At 42.8% G+C, this 21,010-nt stretch overlaps 1 protein-coding gene across 19 annotated transcripts in view; it reads right to left on the bottom strand.

Annotated features, from left to right (window-relative positions):
- The window catches only part of LIMCH1 (LIM and calponin homology domains 1), a 351,768-nt gene that overhangs the window by 39,503 nt on the left and 291,255 nt on the right, over window positions 1–21,010 (bottom strand). For 14 of the 19 annotated variants that reach the window (XM_027544363.1, XM_027544364.1, XM_027544365.1 and 11 more), the window contains 5 exons: window positions 18,679–18,714; window positions 13,528–13,654; window positions 11,863–12,020; window positions 11,249–11,657; window positions 6,701–6,919 (listed from right to left, as the gene is read on the bottom strand). In XM_027544363.1, the coding sequence (XP_027400164.1) occupies window positions 6,701–6,919; window positions 11,249–11,657; window positions 11,863–12,020; window positions 13,528–13,654; window positions 18,679–18,714 (949 nt within the window). The remainder of the gene's footprint in view (window positions 1–6,700; window positions 6,920–11,248; window positions 11,658–11,862; window positions 12,021–13,527; window positions 13,655–18,678; window positions 18,715–21,010) is intronic. The other 5 variants (XM_027544372.1, XM_027544371.1, XM_027544375.1 and 2 more) reach the window with 1 other exon arrangement.

The raw sequence follows: 21,010 nt of genomic DNA, 5'->3' as shown, positions 1-21,010 counted from the left end.
GTCACGGTGGAAATAACAGATCTATTTCGTTTCTTAGTTTGAGAAACCCAGATGAAGTCGTTTAGATACCTGAGAGCTGAGGCTGGCAGTTGGTCCACGAGGCAGAACTGCCACAAATCTGGTGGGAGGGTGCCCGCCTGTGGGGAGGGTGTGCAGGACGTTGGTTGGGATGAGCTGTCAAGAGGGTGCTGACATGGTGGGAGTCCTGGGAGTCTCGGTGGCAGAGGAAGCCCGACTTGGGAAACAGTGAATAACAGGAGAAGCAAAAAAGAGCTGCAGGAAGAAGCCAGTGAACACCTGCCAGGGCAATCGTCTTTTGGAAAAAGCTGTTCAGGTCTGCAAGTCTCCTAGAGAATTACAGCTGAAGCTACTGGTGGGCTGAGTTGGAAGCTGACAAGGAACTCGCCTCCTGTGTTTGAAATTCACATCTGTTTAAGATGGTGATTTTGATGACTTGACTTTAGCCTGAAAAACTTTGTACCTATCACCCTTCCAGGCTTATGAAAAATATATGGTAACTTTCTTTTTCCCATTTGTTGAATGACAATGTTAAAACTAACTTAAGGGCACCTCCGTGAGTCATTGCGGCATCATGTTAAGTGCCCTATACACATGAATTCTCATCATAACCATCAGATGCCTATACTATTACCATCCTTATTTTAAATACAAACTGAGGTTCAGATGGGGTTTGAACTTTGACTTAGTGCATGGGGTACTTAAGGTACTTTAAGAAAGGGTCATTTCTGGCACCATCAAGGCACAAAGAGGTTCAATTATAAGTATAATTCACAATGGATCAAGAAAACACTGAACTGTCTTTAAGGGAGACATAGAACATCTTTTGAGACATTTCTCTATAAGACCTTAGATTAGAAGATCTTCCAAATTCTTTTCCAGTCCTGGATTCTAAGAGTCTAGTATTCATGCTATGATATGATTTTCCTAGAGAAGCCAGGGTTTTTAAATTCAAAAAATAAAGTGAGAGTCAGATTTCCATTGGGAAATATCTCAGGGATAACTGGGAGGGCTCATGGGAGCCCCAACCTCTCTGGTTGCATGTACAGCACCTAGTCACTTTCATCAGCTCTTCGCCCTGTGATCCCTCTGTGGTCCTCTTATGGAGGACCATGCTGTCCATGCCTTTGCTTCTGCTTGTCCCAATACGGAGGACAGCTTGTTTCCCTCCTCAACTCCAATCCAAATCCCACCAATTTCAAAATCAAAGTCTCATATGAAACCTTCCCAGCTAGACTAACCCTGACCAATAATGATCTTACTTTTTCTCTGCCACCTTACATCCCTCTAGTCTTCTCTCCCTATTGTTGCTGTTGTATCCCTATCATCTAGCACTTCATTAAATATTATCTTCTATACTTTGGGGGCAGGAGGAGAAGGGGATGACAGAGGGTGAGATGGCTGGATGGCATCACTGACTCGATGGACGTGAGTCTGAGTGAACTCCGGGAGTTGGTGATGGACAGGGAGGCCTGGCGCGCCGCGGTTCATGGGGTCGCAAAGAGGCGGACACGACTGAGCGACTAAACTGAACTGAACTGATACTTTCCCAGTTGCTTTATGTTAATTGCTTTCATGGTGAGTTTATGAGTTTCTTTTTCTATTTCAAAAGTTGGTCACAGGGATTTCCCTAGTGGCTCAGTGGTAAAGAATCCGCCTGCCAGTGCAGGAGACACGGATTCAATCTCTGATCTGGGATGATCCCACATGTTGCAGAGCAATTAAGCCTGTGGACCACAATTACTGAGCCTACGCTCTAGAGCCTGGGAGCCACGACGACTGAGCCCATGTGCTGCAATTACTGAAGCCCACATGACCTAGACCCTGTGCTCTGCAGTAAGAGAAGCCACCACAATGAGAAGCCTGTATCCCGCAACTAGAGAGTAGCCCCAGCTCTCTGCAACTCGAGAAAGCCCGAGCAACAACAAAGACCCAGGAGATCCAAAAATAAATAAATAAAAGTATTTTTTAAAAAGTTGGGCACAAAGCAGGTCATCCGTTCATTCATGCTTACCAGGTAACAGGCAGTCTCCGGCATGACAATGGCTATCGCAATTTCTTTACCTTAAAGGTGATTCAACTGAACGTGATCTGGAGTTTGTTGGCATCGACTGATATAACCAGAGTATTTAAAAATTAATAACAAGCCAAACTTAATTTAGGATCTATTTTTAAAGTAAGAGTCCATGGTCCTAAGAGTTTCAAACAAGAAAGATGAGGTGGAAGGAAACAGAAGAGACGACGTAATATACAAAGGTGGCCATGCTGACCCAAGACGCACACTTGCACCCTGTCGCCCACTGGAGCCCAGCGGCCACCCTTCTCCGCTGCTTGGCCTCCTGGCCTGAATTAATGCTCCTGCCTACTACTGCGATGCCCTTTGAACGGTTCCAGCTCGCCCTGAAGGAACTGTGGCATTTTAGTGGTGGGGGAGGCTACTCCTCTGTAAAGAGTGTATCTGTGGGGAATGCAGTTTTGGGAAGAAAGACACTATTTAAAAGGAAGAACACTATTCCTTTGACAGCCCCACGGAGCAGGGCAAATGAATTAGAAACAGCACATCAAGTCCAAGCTGGTAAAAAGCCCTGGGAGGCTGTGAAGTGCAGCCCCCTGTTTTAAGCTGGTCACCATATTTTTGTCATGACCAATGAATTCTACCATCTCAGAGGGAATATACTGGCTGAAACACAGTCAAGAAGTGCTTTTCTTGGAATATGGAGAAGGAAGGGAAATGAGGAGGAGGTTTACTGGAGAAGAGATTCTTTCAAAATACCTCTTAGGATAACATATGCTGAATGGAAAACTTTATGTGTCATAAATTATAAGTGAGTATGAAGTGTGTTTTAGCCAAAACTTCATGTAGGGCAGCTAACAACTTGGCTTGTAGCCTAATAGGTATATACATGGAGTTATCTACCCAGAAAATCATGCAATACCCCTGTCATAGCTAATTCAAGAGCTTAAGTACTAGGTGGTGGTTTGGCACTAAGTCGTGTCCGACTGTCGTGACCCCATGGACTGTAGCCCTCCAGGCTCCTCTGTCCATGGGATTTTCCATGCAAGAATACTGGAGTGGGTTGTCATTTCCTTCTCCAGGGGAATCAATCAAACTCAGGTCTTATGCACTGCAGACAGAATCTTTACCGACTGAGCCACCAAGAAATAAGGTAGATAAATGCTATAACCTCTTCAGAACCACTATGGTTTAACAAACTAGAGCTCACTCCTAACTGGGCAGTTTTTTCCTGAGTAAGAGGCTCTCAGGCTCTTCCATGAGTTGAGACCTTTATCCTGAGGCTTCCCAGGATCAGGATGGTTTCCAGAAAAAAGTCCACAAGGCCACATTTTGTTGGGTACTTTCCTGGTTATACTGTATAAACTCCTGAAATAACACAATTTCTTTCAGATCATCTAATTCTGCCTCTCTTGTAACAAGATACTTTTGGGACAATGTAACCAGTTGTGACATTGTTCAATCCATCTTCTCTTTGCCATTAGCAAGTGAAGCAGGATAACTACTATTAAAGTGGAAAATGCCTGGCAGTAAGAGGGAATAGGCTATTTTCTTTTTATGTTGCTCATTGTAAAAATAAAATAAGTAATTACTGAGAACGAGTAATTTTTTGAGGGAGGTTTAGTAAAACCCCAAAACCAACAAACAAAACTCCCTTCTCTTCTGTTTATGATTCCATACAGGATGGGTAAAGCTTTCTTCCCCAAAGGGTTAGATGCTTTGAACAAGAGAGATTAGTTGGTATAGGAAGTTTAGGCCTTATACTATCTGGTTTCTTCCATTTTTCCTTTACCTTCTATTGGGAAAAAATCTATCAGGTCAAGGGCAGGGTGACCTGCCAAATTGACAACAAAATGGTCAGAGGGCAGAAGTGTAAAGGTAGAAAATGTACACATGCCTGACTGTAGAACCTTGGGATTTGTTCCTATAATTAATCTACTGTGCCTGACTAAGCCCTGTGTGCCTCTGTTACGGGATCAGCGTGGCTCCCACACTGTTGCTTCTCCAAAGAACAGGAACAGAGAGCTGTTCAACAGCATGTGCAAAGGGCCTGTGGCCTGACAGACACAGTAGCCAGAATGAGTCAGGGAAGGGCATTTATGAAGGGAACTTAGAAAACAGGCCTCCCAAGTGGCTCAGTGGTAAAGAATCCACCTGCCAATGCAGGAGACGTGGGTTTAATCTCTGGTGAAGGAAGATCTCTCAGAGAAGGAAACAGAAGCCCACTCCAGTATTCCTGCCTGAGAAATCCCAAGGACAGAGGAGCCTAGCAGGGTACAGTCCATGGGGTCACAAAAGAGTTGGACACAAGTGAATGACTGAGCACTTTTAGGAAACACTCACCATTAAAAGTGCGGCAAAAGAGAAACAAGAACAGAATTATTAACTGCCCCAGAAAAGCAATCCCACCACTGTAATGTCTAATTAATCTGGGGGAACTTCTCATTTAAATTTAAGAGCACAAAGTTCATGTTATATTCGGCCAGCAAAGTTCCCACACTCCTAGCAAAACTCAACATTCCCTCTCACGATAACTTGTAAGAACTCTTCAGAGGTGGTCACATTTATGCAAATGAAAGGTGAAAATAAATTCCAGGTGGAGGGATTCAGCCTCTGCCTGGATCACAAAACCTTGCTCCTAGAGACCAGCAAACATGTTGCCATGGTGAGGAAGTTATTTTGGTCTACTCTAATTTGAATCTCTTTCTAGGGCTTGAGCACTGCAGGGAAGAATTACATCCTCTCAACTCCTCTGAGAAAACATATTTTATTCTTCAAAAGACAAATCCTGGAGATAAGAAAAATAATATCTAGTCCTCCAGGTGGGTTTAGCTAGCTGGGTTATTTAATTTAGCCCTGAAACTGGAAGACAAGTTTCCCTCTGAACCAAACCTTTCCAGGTGCTGGGGGAAGAAATTTTGACAGTTGCCTACCCATCCAACCCCCCGCACCCCTCACCTTGATAACTCCAACCCAAACACTATAAATTAAAATCTCAGAAACCAGCCTCTGGTGAGGACAAATTGAGGTTGAATAGAGTCCATATTCTATCCCAAAAGCCAGGCCGCACCACGGTAGTGACAGTTTCCGTTTGATCAGCAAAACCAGCATGAACCCTGGTGAGAGAACTCAGCAGAAAAGCGTAATCTTCTTGATGTTTTATATTCCAAAGAGGCAAATCTACTGTTATTTTGAGTTCTCTCGTCTGCTATTCTTGAATTACCCTACATTTCTCAGCTCAACCATTTGTTAGTAATTACAATTACTCTGGATTTCAGGGGCTAAACCAAGAAAAAATTAATTTGATTTTTAATGAGTTTTTTAAAAAGCTAGTAAAAAAGACCCCTTTATGCATATTGTCAAGGATGGAAAGCCACATTCTGATGGCACCAGTAATTTTCAAATTACTTTAGGAAGCCTGATGAGGTTGAATAAACAGAAAAGAAGGTATTTCAGATATTTCCTTTTCTTGTTTCATGGCCGCACTGTGTAGCAAGCGTGTGGGATGCTAGTAACCTGACCAGGGATGGAAACTGTGCCCTTTGCATTACAAGCGTGGAGTCTTAACCATGGGCTGCCAGGACAGTCCTTAGAGATTTGTTTCTTTTTCTATAACTCTGGACACCAATCATGGAGGGACAAGACAAAGCCTGTCACTCGTATGATACCTTCTGCTATCCTCCTGGGCTACGGCGTGACTGTTCGTATTAGTTGCTCAGTCGTGTCTGACTCTTTGTGACCCCATGGACTGTAGTCCGCCAGGCTCCTCTGCCCACGGAATTCTCCAGGCAAGAATACTGGAGTGGGTTGCCATTCCCTTCTCCAGGGAATCTTCCCAACACAGGGATTGAACCCACATCTCCTGCTTTAGCAGGAGGATTCTCTACTGTCTGAGCCATCATGGAAGCCCAGGGGCTGATCTGTGAACTTCTTCAAATTTATATGTGGAAGTCCTCACCTAGAGTATCTCAGAATGTGACCTTATTGGACATAGGATTTTTGTAGATGTAGTTAAATTAAGATGAGATCACACTGAAGTGGCATGGCATGTGCCTGCCCAGTCGTGTCTGACTCTTTGCAACCATGTGGACTGTAGCCCACCAGGCTCCTCTGTCCATGGGATTTCCCAGGCAAGAGTACTGGAGTGGGTTACTATTTCCTTCCCCAGGGAATCTTCCTGACCCAGGGATCGAACCTGCCTCTCTTGCATTAGCAGGCGGATTCTTTACCACTTGAATCATGCTGGAGGGGAGCCCTAAACCAGTATGACCTGTGTCCTTATAAAAAGGGGGAGATCTGGACATTGACAACATACAGGGAGAGAGTCATGTGAACACAAAGGCAGAGATTGGGGTGGTACACCTCCAGGGCAAAGAATGGCAGAGACCGCCAGCAGGCCAGCAGACGCCAGGATCAGACTCTCCCTCGCAGACCCCAGAAGGAAGCTGCCTGGACAACACCTCAACTTTGGACTTCTAGCGGCAGGACTATGCTACAACTAGCCGTACCATGCGCTGTGTAGGCCACTTAGTTTGTGATACTTCGTTATGGCAGCCCTAGCAAATGAATATACTCACCTAGAAGGAAATGATCATGATCAGGACCTACTTATTTTTTTAAAAAATAAATTATTTCAAAAAGAGGGGGAAAAAAAAGTTTGCTTCTTACTGTCAGCTCTTGGGGAAGAGAACTTGGCTTCTTTATGTTGATTTCAATGCTGTTTCTGTCTTGTTTCAGCTCCACGGGGGACCCATGCACTCTGGCCTCACCTTCAAACATCTGGGATTTGGTCAACGAGGGGGCAAGTGCCACCGTGGGACACTCTCTTTCCTTCTCCTCCTCATCACCATGAGTCGTCTCTCCATTCATGGTGACTTTCCCATCGACCTGTAAAATCCAGAACGAACAAGAACATGCTATTCCTCAGTGAAAGATTATAACAACATGTTCAGAATCATCTTAAATCATTAGCACTTACCATTCACAGTCCAACAAAGAATAAGTTCTCTTATATGCTTCCGTCAGTCTAGAAAGCAGGGCTCCCTTAAATGCCATCTTTGAGGGCTTCTTTAAAAGGTGGTCAGGTTTCTTTAAAAGGTGGTCTGCCTTCTCAGGTCACTTCGTTTAGATTACATTTCATGCTCAACTTACTGGGGGGTCTGCTTTTATTTTGTAGTATAGAAAATCAAGGGATCTTAGGTATAAATACATGTCGCATATTTGGATTCCAGTAATTTTTCCTGGAAGTTCTGTGACTGCTATTTCACAATTTTGAGATTTTTTTTTCCTAATAAACATATAAACTAGGTGGACCTCATCTTAGATCAGGAATATTTCACAGGTTATCCTGTTATGGTTGAGGGCAACGAATACTTTTTGCAAGCAAGCATGGAGGGCAGGGAACCTGGTGCGTTATTATGTTACAGTAAATCCCTGTGTGTGTGCGTGCTCAGTCACTTGTCATGTCTGACTCTTTGTGACCCCGTGGACTGTAGCCCACCAGGGCTACATGGGAATTCTCCAGGCACGAATACTGGAGTGGGTTGCCATACCCTCCTCCAGGGGATCTTCCAACCCAGGGATCGAACCCTCATCTCCTGCACTGAAGGTGGATTCCTTATCCAGAGCCACCTGGGGAGCCCCACAGTAAATTCCTGTTTCTAGTTAATTTGACCATCTCAGTTTTTTTCAAGAAAAAGAGGCCATGCACATTAAAATATCTCTGTTTTGCCCCCATGTCTAGGGATGGTGGTGGGAGCAAGAAAGGAGTGAGGGTGGTTAGTCTGACTTATTGAAGGTACCTGGAAATCTCTTTCAAGTCCGACAGTATATAGAGCGGTCATGAGAGGAAGCCCTGCAGTGAGGCAACCTGAGTTCTGGCTTCACCACTTAACAGCCATGTAATCTTCAACCTCAGTTTCCTCCTTTCTATGATAATCAGTCAGCTCAGTTCAGTTCAGTTGCTCAGTCGTGTCCGACTCTTTGCGACCCCATGAATCGCAGCACGCCAGGCCTCCCTGTCTATCACCAACTCCTGGAGTTCACCCAGACTCACGTCCATCGAGTCAGTGACGCCATCCAGCCATCTCATCCTCTGTCGTCCCCTTCTCCTCCTGCCCCCAATCCCTCCCAGCATCAGAGTCTTTTCCAATGAGTCAACTCTTTGCACGAGGTGGCCAAAGTACTGGAGTTTCAGCTTTAGCATCATTCCTTCCAAAGAATACCCAGGGCTGATCTCCTTTAGAGTGGACTGGTTGGATCTCCTTGCAGTCCAAGGGACTCTCAAGAGTCTTCTCCAACACCACAGTTCAAAAGCATCAATTCTTTGGCGCTCAGCTTTCTTAATAGTATCTCCTTAATGATGCTGTTATGGTATCATTATGTATTAATATATGCACAGAACTTAGAACAGTATCTGGCATATTTATGTATATAAATGTTAGCTATTCTTATTACTAAACCTTCTAAGATCTTTTAAAAAGAATAATAGAAGGGCAGATACTAGTTATAGATTATTTACCTTAAGTCAGTGTTTTGTCTATTGTCTGTGATCCATAAAATTTAAATTACAACTGAGCACACCCACATAAAGATAACTGAAATGGAGTTTAACCATTAATATTTACCTTTTTCTATGTGATGCACTATACTGTTTTTAAACATTATATTCTAATATATATATATTATAATATATAATAATGTTTATTATTAATATATATATTAATATATCTAATTATATCTATTAGTATAATATATCTAATAATGTTTTTTTGAAAAAAGAATGCTGATTCCAAACCACTAAATTGATTTCATAACCTAGCAATAGGTGGCAACTCTCAGTTTGAAAACACTCCCTTAAACCATTTTACTGCTCCTTCATTTTATTGACACTTCTTTTACTCTTAAATCTGTTGTACTAAGAAACTGAGCCTGTATTCCCTGCCTCCCATGCCCACTTTCTCCCCACAGGAAAATACACACGCACACACACCTTATCTCCAGTTCTAGTGTTACCTGGTAAAAACTGTCCATTTCCATGCTACCTTTGACCATGAGTGAGCTCACCCAGTCGATGGTGGGGCTGTGAACAGGGCTGACAGCCATCAGGACCTACGATGAGTTGAGGGCTCATTGGTGAGCTCCAGCTCTAAAAGGACCTCTATCCAAGTCCGTCATTCTACCTCCCCTGAAGCCTCCACACTGTCTTGCCACAGTGGTAGGAACTGGGTTTTCTCAGGGTCTCGCCATGAAGCCATCTATCCTAATTCTTTTGTTTAAACGATCACATTGTACTGTTTATATAAAGGAAAGCAAATGGACATCTAGACCAACAGATCACATTCCTTGGATACCAAGTTAAATGCATGTATTCCCTGTCCCTGTCCTGGGCCACCTCAATATCAAACCAACCTTTTCGAGAAGCTATCAGACAGTTGATGGCCATGGGCCCCGGGTGAAGAAGAGCTGCTACGGTACTTAGGCAGCCTGCCGAGCACATGTGATTGCGTGTGTATTTGTGTGTGCACCAGTCTGCATGATAAGTATCTCATCTTCTCAGGAAAAATGCATGTGCTTATTCAACAGACACTTGTTGAGTGCCTAGGCACAGACACCAGCCTCTTAGGACGAAGCTGTGGACAAACACACAGCGATTGCCCTTGGAGGGATAAACATCTCAATCCAACCTAGATGAGACTGAAAGGACATTTTTCTTTCGTTTGATCAAGGCCTAAGACACAGATTTTAAAGATACATTCAGAGTTAAGCTAAGAAAGATGCTAAGAAAGTTAGAAATATGGCTCGGCTCCCTCTGAAACTCAATAGGAAGATACACACACACAGTGCTCAGTTAGTTTAGCTTAGCAAACATCCTTTACAGTCACATGTCTGTGTCTGCCACTGATGAATTCCACCTCTGTCTTCTATTATAAACCCATGTGGCGTGCAGGGACAAGGGAAACTGACTTTTCTTTGTCGTCTCTCTTGAGACGAAGGATGAGTACTTCCTCCTGACGCAAGGAAAAATACTAGGATTTGAGGATGAAAAAAGATGTTTGGCTGCTATAGGTTCTTTGGTTCTGGAACACTATTTTACACGTTCATTGGCACCTCCCCCCACTTCCAAAATAATATAGATTCTTCCCACCTAAAATTTTTTTAAAAAATCTCTCATTTGAATATCAAGTATATATCATGTATTTCTTATATTATCATTTTTTTTCCCCAGTGGTAGCATCTTTTCTGAAGAAGGTGATGGCAACCCACTCCAGTACTCTTGCTTGGAAAGTCCCATGGACAGAGGAGCCTGGTAGGCTGCAGTCCATGGGGTCGTGAAGAGTTAGACACGACTGAGCAACTTCACTTTCACTTTTCACTTTCATGCATTGGAGAAGGAAATGGCAACCCACTCCAGTGTTCTTGCCTGGAGAATCCCAGGGACGGCGGAGCCTGGTGGGCTGCCGTCTATGGGGTCGCACAGAGTCAGACACGACTGATGTGACTTAGCAGCAGCAGCAGCAGCAGCTTTTCAGTTATGATGTTTAGAGGTATATACAGAGGTAACTGCATATACCTCTATTTACACTAAAGTTCATTAAAAGTTTGTTTTGAGGCATTTTCAATACCCCTAGATAAATGGAGATACCTAGGGTGCTGCTAAATTGGGGTTTGTTACCATTGCTATGGAGATATCATACCATCATGCATGCATGCGTGTTCAGTCGCTCAGCACATCGAACTATGAAATAGACCTTGCTCATGGAGGTGACTCAACCACCAATTTCATTCAAGCCCATCAGTATTAAAAATAGGACTTGAGAAGAATCCTAAGTTATTTGATGGCTCAGATGGTAAAGCATCTGCCTACAATGTGGGAGATCTGGGTTCAATCCCTGGGTTGGAAAGATTCTCTGGAGAAGGAAATGGCAACCTGCTCCAGTACTCTTGCCTGGAAAATCCCATGGATGGAGGAGCATGATAGGCTACAGTCCGTGGGGTTGCAAAGAGTCAGACATGACTGAACGACTTCACTTAGAGAAGAATCATCAATCCCTGAATTATTTGCAAACCAAATCTCAGAGACATATAAACTTCATAACTGTACATGTTAATGCATTTGCTTTTGTTTGATAAAAACCACTGCATCTTCCTGAGATAAAATGCTTATTTTCCCCAGGGAGTTCAGTTTTGGTTCTACCCTTAAAGGACTCATCTTACCTTGAAGGTCTTCAGGACCTCTTGAGAGTTTTTGGGCTGGGAGTAAGGCTTGGGTGTCAGCATAGGCACTGCTTTGGGAGAGACAGTTTTGCTCGGAGACCCACTGCCTGCTGACATGCTGGCATCCAGAACGCTGGGACGAGCGATGGTGGTTTCCACAGTGGCAGTGAACTTGGGTGGAGGCAGTGACTGTTGCCGCAGATATTTCATAGGGTTGGGGTCGCTGAGGAAGGGGGATAAGTTTGGCTCTGTTGAATGGCTTCTTTCCAGGATTTTTGGCATCTCCAAACGTTCAAGAACAGCTTCACTGATGGTGAATCTCTCGATGTACTGCTGAAGGATACCCTCTGCCTCCTCCTGGGTCCGTGCATTCTTGTATGCTTCATGCAACTCCCTTTCTCTCCGCTCTCTAAAGGGTAGACATGGGAGGGGAAGCAAGAACAAAGTCAACAGTCACAGGAATTGCAACGAGGACCTTGGTAGGACCCCAAGTAGAGCTGAAGAGACCAAACAGGGTGTGTAATATTACTGTCAGAGCCTTTGTGATGACTGACAATTTTTAGAAAAAGCACATCTAACTAACTGTACATTAAACAACAACAGAAAGAACCCACTTTTCTTGGACGATTTCTCTGTAGGTTTTTATGCTTTTCCTTCGTTCCCTTGTCCCATCCTCTCCAGCCAGCAGCTTCTCCATCTTTTTCCTTTCTTCCTCTTTTCTGATTAAGTCCTGAGAAGCACTTCTTCTACGGCTCTTCCAACGAGCCAGGTCCTATGGGGGAGGGGGAGGGAGACAGAACACTCTTCTTCAGACTTGCATGTAATTCCATTTCTACACTTAAGGGTTTAGTGAGTGCTGACTGTGGGCCAGGCTAAGACATTCCTCTACAATCCAGTTTAAGTTTGGTTGGAACAGGAATATCTTGAAGGCAGGAAACCTTCAGATATTCTAGATTATCCAGAGCAGGGCAGCACATTTTGTAAAACACGGCAACGTAAAACTTGCTATTGTATCCCGTGTCGGTTGCCATAAAGTATTGTCTCACAGATATTGTAAGAAACTTCATTCCTTGCTATTTATGACCTCTGCATTGTGAATGGACTCGCTGACAATAGAATGGTAGGAATTAACCACAGACCTACACAAATTCCCTCAGGGAAGGAAGAAAAAGCAGAAAAACAATTGGTTTTGGGGTCTTGTAGAACCAATAGTTCTGTATGCCCTAAGTCATCTGATCATGTCCTAAGTCATCTGATCCTTATGACAACTTCACCACAAATCCTATGGGCAATTAGAGCCTAATGAGAAAGAGGTAGGAGTCTGGAGTTAGGTAGGCATGTGGCTGTGGGAAAGAATCCCAGCTCCATCTCTTCCATGCTTTGGAATCTCAAGCATGCTTCTTAGCCTCTCTGTACCTCAGTTTCCTCATCTCCAAAACAGAAATGATAATGATACCTACTCTTGCAAGCTTGTTGTGAGGGTGAAATGAGGTGTTGCACTTCAGGTGCCAGGCACATAGTAAGTGCTTGATATCTCATAGACATAATCGTGACCACAATTTATCGACTTTGGAAAAGTTCACCAGTTGACTAAAGGTAGAGTCAAATCTGCAGTGACTACCTCAGAGCGCTCTGTGAGGATGAGATGAAATAGTCCACTCTCTCTCTCGTTTCATACAGATCTTCAAGTTCCTCTCCTGCCCTAGCTCTCTGCTCTCAGCTCACAGACAATCCCAAGGCCCCCATTAGGCCCTGGAGCCATCCTCGATCTCTTATTCACTAGCTGTGTGACTCTGGACAAGTTACTTCACTGCTCTGGGACTCCTCTGTTGGCTGAGGACAGTAATATCTACAGTTGCTAGTATACCGAGTTACTGAGAGGATTCAAGAACGATTAACTGCAAGGCACTCAGAACAGTACCTGTTACTGGCATGCTTTCAGTGTTGACAGTTATCATTGTGGTCACCATCATCATTATTATCAATTCCAAATACACAAACTCAGAAGCCAGTGCATCCTTGATATGCCATCGCATGCTAGTTGCCTCCCACCCGCTCCCCTCTGCTTTCTGGCCAAACTTCAGCAAGGGTACTTTCCTTAATTCCCACATGGGCGGTGTTCACTGTTTAAAGTCTTCTCCGGGCCCCCCTTTCTTCTGCATGGCTTTCCAGCCCGAGGCTCCCACCCAATCTGATTCTGATTCTCTGTTCCAAAGGGCCTCTTGCCCAGCGGGCAGCGCAGTCTCCCCACTGCCCACGGCCGTGGCCCCAGCACTCACATCCTGCCATTTGTCATCCTCTTCCCGCAGCTGGCTGTTTATCAGTTGCAGCTGCTCCTGGCGGGCCCTGCTGTGCGGCTGCACCGCGGCCTCTTCCTCACACCGCATGTCAAACATACTCGTGCTCCTGCGCGTGGAGAGAGCAGACAACGAGCAGACAGAGATGAGCACCCCTCCTACCTCTGCGCACTTGGGGCGTCCCGCCGCGTGGGGGCGCTACCGCGTATGGAAAACAGTCCCTTTCCCTCCGCAGCCTAAGGCAGCCACGGGGTCTGCAATCTGTTCCTCCCTCAGCTGGCAGCAGCGGGCATGCTAGGAGCCTCAGCTCTTCTTTTGAAGCAGAAGCCAAAATGTGACCATCTTTGTCTTCAGTGATGGCTGAATCGGTCAATTAATTTTACATGTTGGGGCCTAGATGTGTTTAAACTAAGAGGCTTGAAAAGGTATTTGAAACTCTGAGCTGGTCTCACTTATAAATGTATTAGAAAATAAAATTAAGAGCATTAACATGTATAACTTGGAGAGAATTTGTGGGGAAGGAGGATGGCGTCCCCTGAAGTGAAAATTTAATTGCAGTAAATGCTTCTTTGTGTAGGTCTGGCTTAAATGCTTTCTTCATTAAGAGGCAATTTCTCCATTAAAAAAGTGATCATACAGCCTCAATCTAAGGCACCACTTTTTCATGTCGTATTTTCTGAATTTTGAATGCATCCAAGAACTATGCACAAATGATACATATGTTTGTTGTGGTTTATTTTTATGTCCTGTAAAACTGTAAATCTGTAGTATGTTGATGGCATCTTGAAATCAAGAAAATAAGGTATTTTATGGTAAGGTTAAGGGCAAAATATAAAAATCAGCGTATACTTTATATCCTAAAATTCTCACAAGGGTTTCACTTTATTTCTGACAGGATACCTCTGCATATACTCTTTTAAAAGCAAAAGGATTTGGAATCAAATTTTAAGAACCTTTAGGCTGTTCATATAATTGATATATTCTGCAGGAGCTTATTAAATGTTGGGTAAGACCATAGAGCCTTTTCTGCAATGCTTATTATAGACCTTTGTTACAGCGAAAGCTGAAGCAGAAAGATGAAAATAGAAATAAAAACCAAAGCAAAATCTTCCTTTTTTTTTTTTCCTCTCAAAGAAATGACTAGCTCTGGGACCACGTGGGTTATAAAGCGCCCAACAAGTGAAGGGCCCTTTAAGAACAGAAGACTGTGACAGTCCATTTTTGAAGCCAGCTTAACACAAAGAAAAAGAAGAGCCATGCACCAAGACACTAACTAATTCCAGACATCATCAGTGATGTCCAAAATAGTTATCCCCGTGGCCAGACAAAGCACAGCAGCAGCATCGCTGGATGCCAGGGGTTCCTTAGCAGGCGGCTCTCTGGAAGGAGAAGACAATCCCAAAGCAATGGCTACCCACGTTCATTTCAGTCTACTCAAATATGAATGTATGAGTGCCTCTCCCCTCTCTTTAGATGTTGGACAATTTGAGTCTTTGAAAACTGTGTGAAAAGAGAGTGAAAACTGAAGACTGTACTTTAACCTGTTTCTAATAATTCGGCTGCGTAGGACTTTCTTTGATCCAAGGCTTCTATTTGCATGGATATGACACGCTCCTGTGTGGAGCTGTCCACAGATTCAGGGCACGGTGTTGCTTGTGGTGACTGTGTCTTCCTGGAAGATAAACTGTAGTCCTCTAAAGAGAGGAGGGACTGCGATGTGCTACCTATTTGATGCTACTTATTAATGTGGTTTAAGGAAAATTTAGACATTTGCAGAGTTAGGTAGAAAAGTCTAATTCATGGGTTTTAAACTTCATGGATCATAATACCCTCAAACAACCCTTCCAGAAGGGGACCCGAACTCATCCCATCTTCCTTTCAGAGTTAAAAAAAAAAAAACACAACAACTTAACTCTAAATGTATAAAATTCAGCCTGTTTCTCTTTCAAGGCAATTTATAGGCTTTGTGAAGGTCTTAGAAGACATAAACCCCTCTCAGCTGGGACTCTATTGTAATCTACTAATAGCTGGCAGATTATGGGAGAGAAAGGAGGTCCTTTCCTTCAACGTTGCCATCTGTAATTTTTAAAGGGCAGAATTTTGGTTTAGGTCACACTGATGGCCATAGGGCAAAGTCTTCTGGGACCGCAGTAAGAAAATGGCAGGCTTCTCTAGGATTTCAGACTGCTTATCTCACTTGATTGGCATGGAGAGGGTGGGAACAAGGCCTTCAGAACTGCCTTCTTCTGTCCCAGGTTCCTATTTCTGTTTCTACCATGAAGTTCTAACTACCACAGCCCAAATATGGCCAAAAGCTGGTTAGTGAAATAAAAAGAGAAACTCTTGTCTGCCTTCTCCTATACCAGGAAGTACTTTTTTTTTTTTCTGGTTAGAGCTTTTTTTTCTTTAAAAAGCAACACCAGCAAAAGAGAAATAATAAAACTATGAGCAATACCTTTAAGCCATTTCAAAAAAGGAAGCAAGCTGAGGACTGATAATAGTAGACAGAAAATGAGGTGAGTCACCATTCAGAAAATCTTCCCTCATTCAGAGATTGGACTCAGCCTCCAAAATGAAGAAGTGCATGTAGAGGGATGAGGTGGGAGGCCCTGGTGGTGCTAGTGGTAAAGAACCTGCCTGCCAATGCAGGGGACATAAGAGATGTGGGTTCAATCCCTAGGTTGGGAAGATTCCCTGGCGGAGGGCATGGCAACCCACTCCAGTATTCTTGCCTAGAAAATCCCACGGACAGAAGAGCCTGGTAGGCTATAGTCCATAGAGTCGAAAGAGTTGGACATGACTGAAGCGATTTAGTAGAGCACAGCACTTCAGGGAACCCTGGAGAAGTCTAGGTTCCACAATGTTAACAGGACTTGCACCAAATCTATGCTTCTCAGCACAACAGGCCATGCTCCTGGGCTGTTGGGAACAGGGCCCCTGGCTGTAGAGCCCAGGAGCCTCTCCCTGCAGTGGGTTGGCAGTTCTTAGGGCCACGATTAAAGTACCTCCAGGGGAGCCTGGAAATTGTTTCCGGACCAAGTCTAAGGTAAGGGAATTAAGAGCAAAATGGCCTCTGGCTCTCACAGTTTCCAGGCTCCATGGTGGGGACCATTGGGAGAGGAGGTATGTGGAAGTGAAGAGAAGGGCAAGAAGGTGAAACTAAATCCATGGAAACATTCTTGGCTTGCCAGGAGGCGGAAATTTCTGTTTGCCTGTGTGGTAGGTCTGCCCCTGACCCGCATTCTCCTTAAAGGGCACATCTTTTTTTGATTGGGCTGCATTTTAAGAATGTGTCAATTATGAATAAATAGAGCCTGTGCCAATAGTGGTCTGTAAAGTTTTTGAAAAAGGGAGATAGTGAGAAAAGAAATGAAACATATTATAAATTTCTATTAAAAAAAAAACTCCTGACATAACTTTTTTTTCTTACCCACTTGATCACTTGATTTCATATAAATTATGTCTATTCCAAGAAGGAAATTCAGCCCTTTAGATGTTCCCAGATAAGACCCCTGGACAAGAAGCTCCTTATACTCTTCCTGGATCACAAGCTGCTTTTTTTTTTTTTTTTTTTTGGTAAATTTAGAGGAGTCTGCACCCCCACTTGATTTAAAAAATCATTTACTTTTCCTGTGGGTGAGGTTTCATATTCAGGTACAGGCAGCATTCAAAAGCTCTTTAATATAGCTCCTTTTCTTTCAGCTTTCAGGGTTTTTGAGAGATCTGTATTAGGCAAATTGCACAGCAGCTTTGCAATGATGAAGAGTAAATCCATTCTATCAAAATGTTTTTGCTAACCAAATCAAAGTAGTGTTTTGCCTATCAATCTTATATAATCCTCCTTTCAGTGAATGTTAAATACTGCCACTGTAGATTTTAAAAGCAATAACCAGGGCTCAGTTTTATAGACTACTTAACTCCATGCAGTCAGTCAAGCTCCGGCTGAATTTAGTTCTGAGACATGAATGTTCCGTGTGTCAGGCCACAAAGCAATCATACATCACACATCGGAAACTGATCTCCTTGGCACTCGAGTCAGACTGCTTAGAGCTAAAAGTCAGACTAAGCTGACATCTTGAACACAAACATGGAAAAAAAGCACAGTTCAAATACAGTAGATGTGTGGCCTGATTGCAGTTACTGGTGGAAATGATATTTGTTCTACACTGTTACTTGGATTCCTCACTCAGTGACTCGAAACTATGGCTCAGGCCAGGAAGACAGGCAGGGAGAATGTTGGGGTTCACTCTTAGAATGGCCTAGACTCCCACAAGGCCACAAAACACCTCTTCCAGAGGACAGACATCAGGCTTAGCGGGCCACTGGTGTTGCAGTGAGATATTGATCATGTTTCTTAAACCTGAGCAAGCCAGCCTTCTGCAAAGAAAACTTCTGATTTGGCTATCAGTTTCAGAATGCTCTGCCTATGGGGAATCTGTTTTTGAAATGGAGTCAATGCGGTCACAGATGGGAGAAAGTAGATTCATCTTAAATTCGTATGTGAGGCTGGGGATGGGCAATGTATCTCTGGGAGGAGCAGAGACCAAGGAGAGGCAACCCAAGTCATGTTGCACATCCTGACCCCTGGCTGTGCCATGGAACATGAACAAAACCCCAGCGTTCTGGGCTCAGGCATCCCACAGTTTATATTACTGCAACCTGGGAGGAACTTGGGCTTCTGAATCTATCATTAGTGGTTTAGAATTTATTTTCTTAGCTTAAAAAAAAAATGTGTCTTTGAGAATAACTGCTGCACAGCTAAGCCTTCACATATCAAGGATTCAATGCAAAGCGCAGAAGAGCCTTTTAACAATTCCATGGTTCAGAAGAGCTTCCAACTTCCAAACCCTAACAAGAACAACTTTCACATGCCCCATCTATGAAAAGCAAATGTTAAGTTTTAAGCAGCAGCTGCGTATTAGAATCATGCTTAAGTGGCTTTTTCATTCATCTCTCCTGCACAGAACATATGTTTTGCATTCCAATTTCAAGGGCTTCTCTGAGGCTGCAGAGAAGAGTCAGTTAGCTCTTCAGTCCACTGTTACATTAACTGCGTTTCAATTAGTGGTGAGTACTGGAAGCATGCAGTTTAGGCTATAATTAATGTATTCCTATGAATACAAAACAACTTACTCTGCGTCGTCAGACACAGGAGTTCTCGGTCCGTATCTATAAGACCAAATCCAAAATTAGAGGATTGGCAAGACAGAAGGTTAACACTGTAACCAAGCTGGAAATAAAAACTACACGTGAAATGTATACGTGCCAAACCTTTTTTGCTGATCATACTGGAAGAGAAGTGTCATTATACAATTAGCAATATTCACCAATGGCTAAAAATGAAAGCAAAGTCTTGACATTTCTGAAGAATGCGAAATTTGTAGGAAAACCCAAAGGGGAAATAAAAAATACCTCTCCATGTTACCCACAAAGAAAGAAATTGTTTCAATATAAACACAAAAAGGCTTAGGTGCAACCCACAATGTTTAGAGAAGACAGCTTTGAAAAAACCAAATGTGTATTACGGTCATTCACAAACGGTTGAACTGGTTTTTGCCTTTCTGTGTAGAGTAATGGGCTGTAATGGACACCCAGCATAGAAGCACACGCTTACTGACCCTTTCCCTGATGTGTTAATGCATTTGCACAAATAACATCAAAGAGTGTTTCCGAAGGTTTCTGAAAGCAAACCAGAACTCCAACCAGAACCCCAATCAGTGCCTTCCGCGTGCATTTGACAAAAACCACAATTCCTAGAAAACTGGCAGCCTTAATCAAAACCAGACGTGGATAATATTCCATAACTTGAAAAAGCAAAGTTTTTTTTTTTAAACAATCTTTTATATTCTTCTGATTATTTAGAGCTACAAAGTTGCACCTTCTTTAATATGGGCCTTTTAAGTTTTAATGTATCTGATAAAACAAAGAAAAAGGTCAAATTAGAAAAAAAAACTAGAATATTACAAGGGCATATTTAAGCACATTTGAAAAAAGTAGCTCCCACAAGTGACTGTTTCTGGAAAGGGGAATTTTAAGAGAAGGTTCTTACCTATGCCCTGAAAGGCAATTTATTCATGCATTCTGATGGTGGACAAAGACTTATTTGAGCAAAGAAAAAAAATTCCAGGCTTTTAGTCTGAAAAATTAAATTTGGGGGTTTTCAGCAAAAACTACCTGATCCTATGTTCAGTTTCATAACAATATAGGGGGAAGGGAGTAATTTCTAAAGGTCTCTTCCTATGATCGTAGAGAAAAAACCCCAAACACATTGGTGTACACACATAGACACCTTTCTCTCTGATGCCTTCATTACCCTGTAACAGTTATGAATTCATTAATAACTATTTTCACACACAGTGAGGGCAACCATACCAGTGAAAGACTAGTAGGAGTTTCAGTTGAAATGGCCAAAAGCAAGAAAAGGAAAGCGTTTGTAGATGTTTTTCTTCCGGAAGTAAGACCCATTTTCTGCTTCTCTGGGGGATAGTTTTAGAAGGTGCTAAAGTTTGACTTAAGACATTCAATTTTCCAAAACCACCTCCACATGGAGGCAGATGAATTCCTTCACATCAAGAAAGAGGATAGAACAGTGTAAATTCCACCCAGAATTAACAGTGTTAATTCTGAAGCCTGGATAGATGTTTCCCAGTTCACTAGCAGGCCTACTGGAATAGACATTTGAATATAGTGTTTTCTAAATTATCTATGGAAATAAGCAGAGAAGTTATTCCTAATGGATGCTTAATCTAGAAATGTTCAATCGATAGTTGGTGTTTTTGTGTTGATTTGAATATTTTAATTAACGTTTTACTGAAGTAAACTATACGTACAGAAAGTGCACAGACCATACACACACACCTTGATGAGTCTTCACAAACCACAAATCAGCATTGAGCCTTGTGCTGTGTAAACAGAATCACATAGAATGTACTCTTCTGAGTCTGGCTTCCTTATTAGCACATTTCATTTATGAGGTTCAGCTGTGTTGCTGCATGCAGGATATATTAGAATTTAAATTGCTTCTACACAAAATACTCAGCAGCATTTCATGGAGACCTCTGCCAACAAATGTTGATTAACCCTGCAATGCAAGGTCCGTGAGAGTCGGGATTTTTTCTTTGGGGGTTCCCTGAATAGTGAGCAGACCAGGCCCTCCATAAGTATTTACTAAATCCTTATTGGATACTCAGGAGATTGAAAAGACTAGTGCAGTCTCTGAAGATACCCTTCATTTATCTGTTTACTATATACTTGTGGCTTTAAGACATTTCCTCTCAGACAAATTTATTAGCTTTAAGAAGGAACCAATTTAATCAGAATTGCCTTTGCTGTTATGGAGAAGATAATTAGAGTTTGGGCTTCCAATGATTTTCTCAGTGGTTCTATGAAATATAGAAACGAAAAGATGAGTTTTAAAAAATGACTAATAAAGAGATTTAAAAAAAAATGCAAAGTAGGTAAGTCA

This window comes from Bos indicus x Bos taurus, chromosome 6 (assembly GCF_003369695.1).
Source record: "Bos indicus x Bos taurus breed Angus x Brahman F1 hybrid chromosome 6, Bos_hybrid_MaternalHap_v2.0, whole genome shotgun sequence".
Lineage (NCBI taxonomy): Eukaryota > Metazoa > Chordata > Mammalia > Artiodactyla > Bovidae > Bos > Bos indicus x Bos taurus.
The sequence above is the reverse complement of the archived record's forward strand: the minus strand, read 5'-3'. Positions and strand labels throughout refer to the sequence as shown.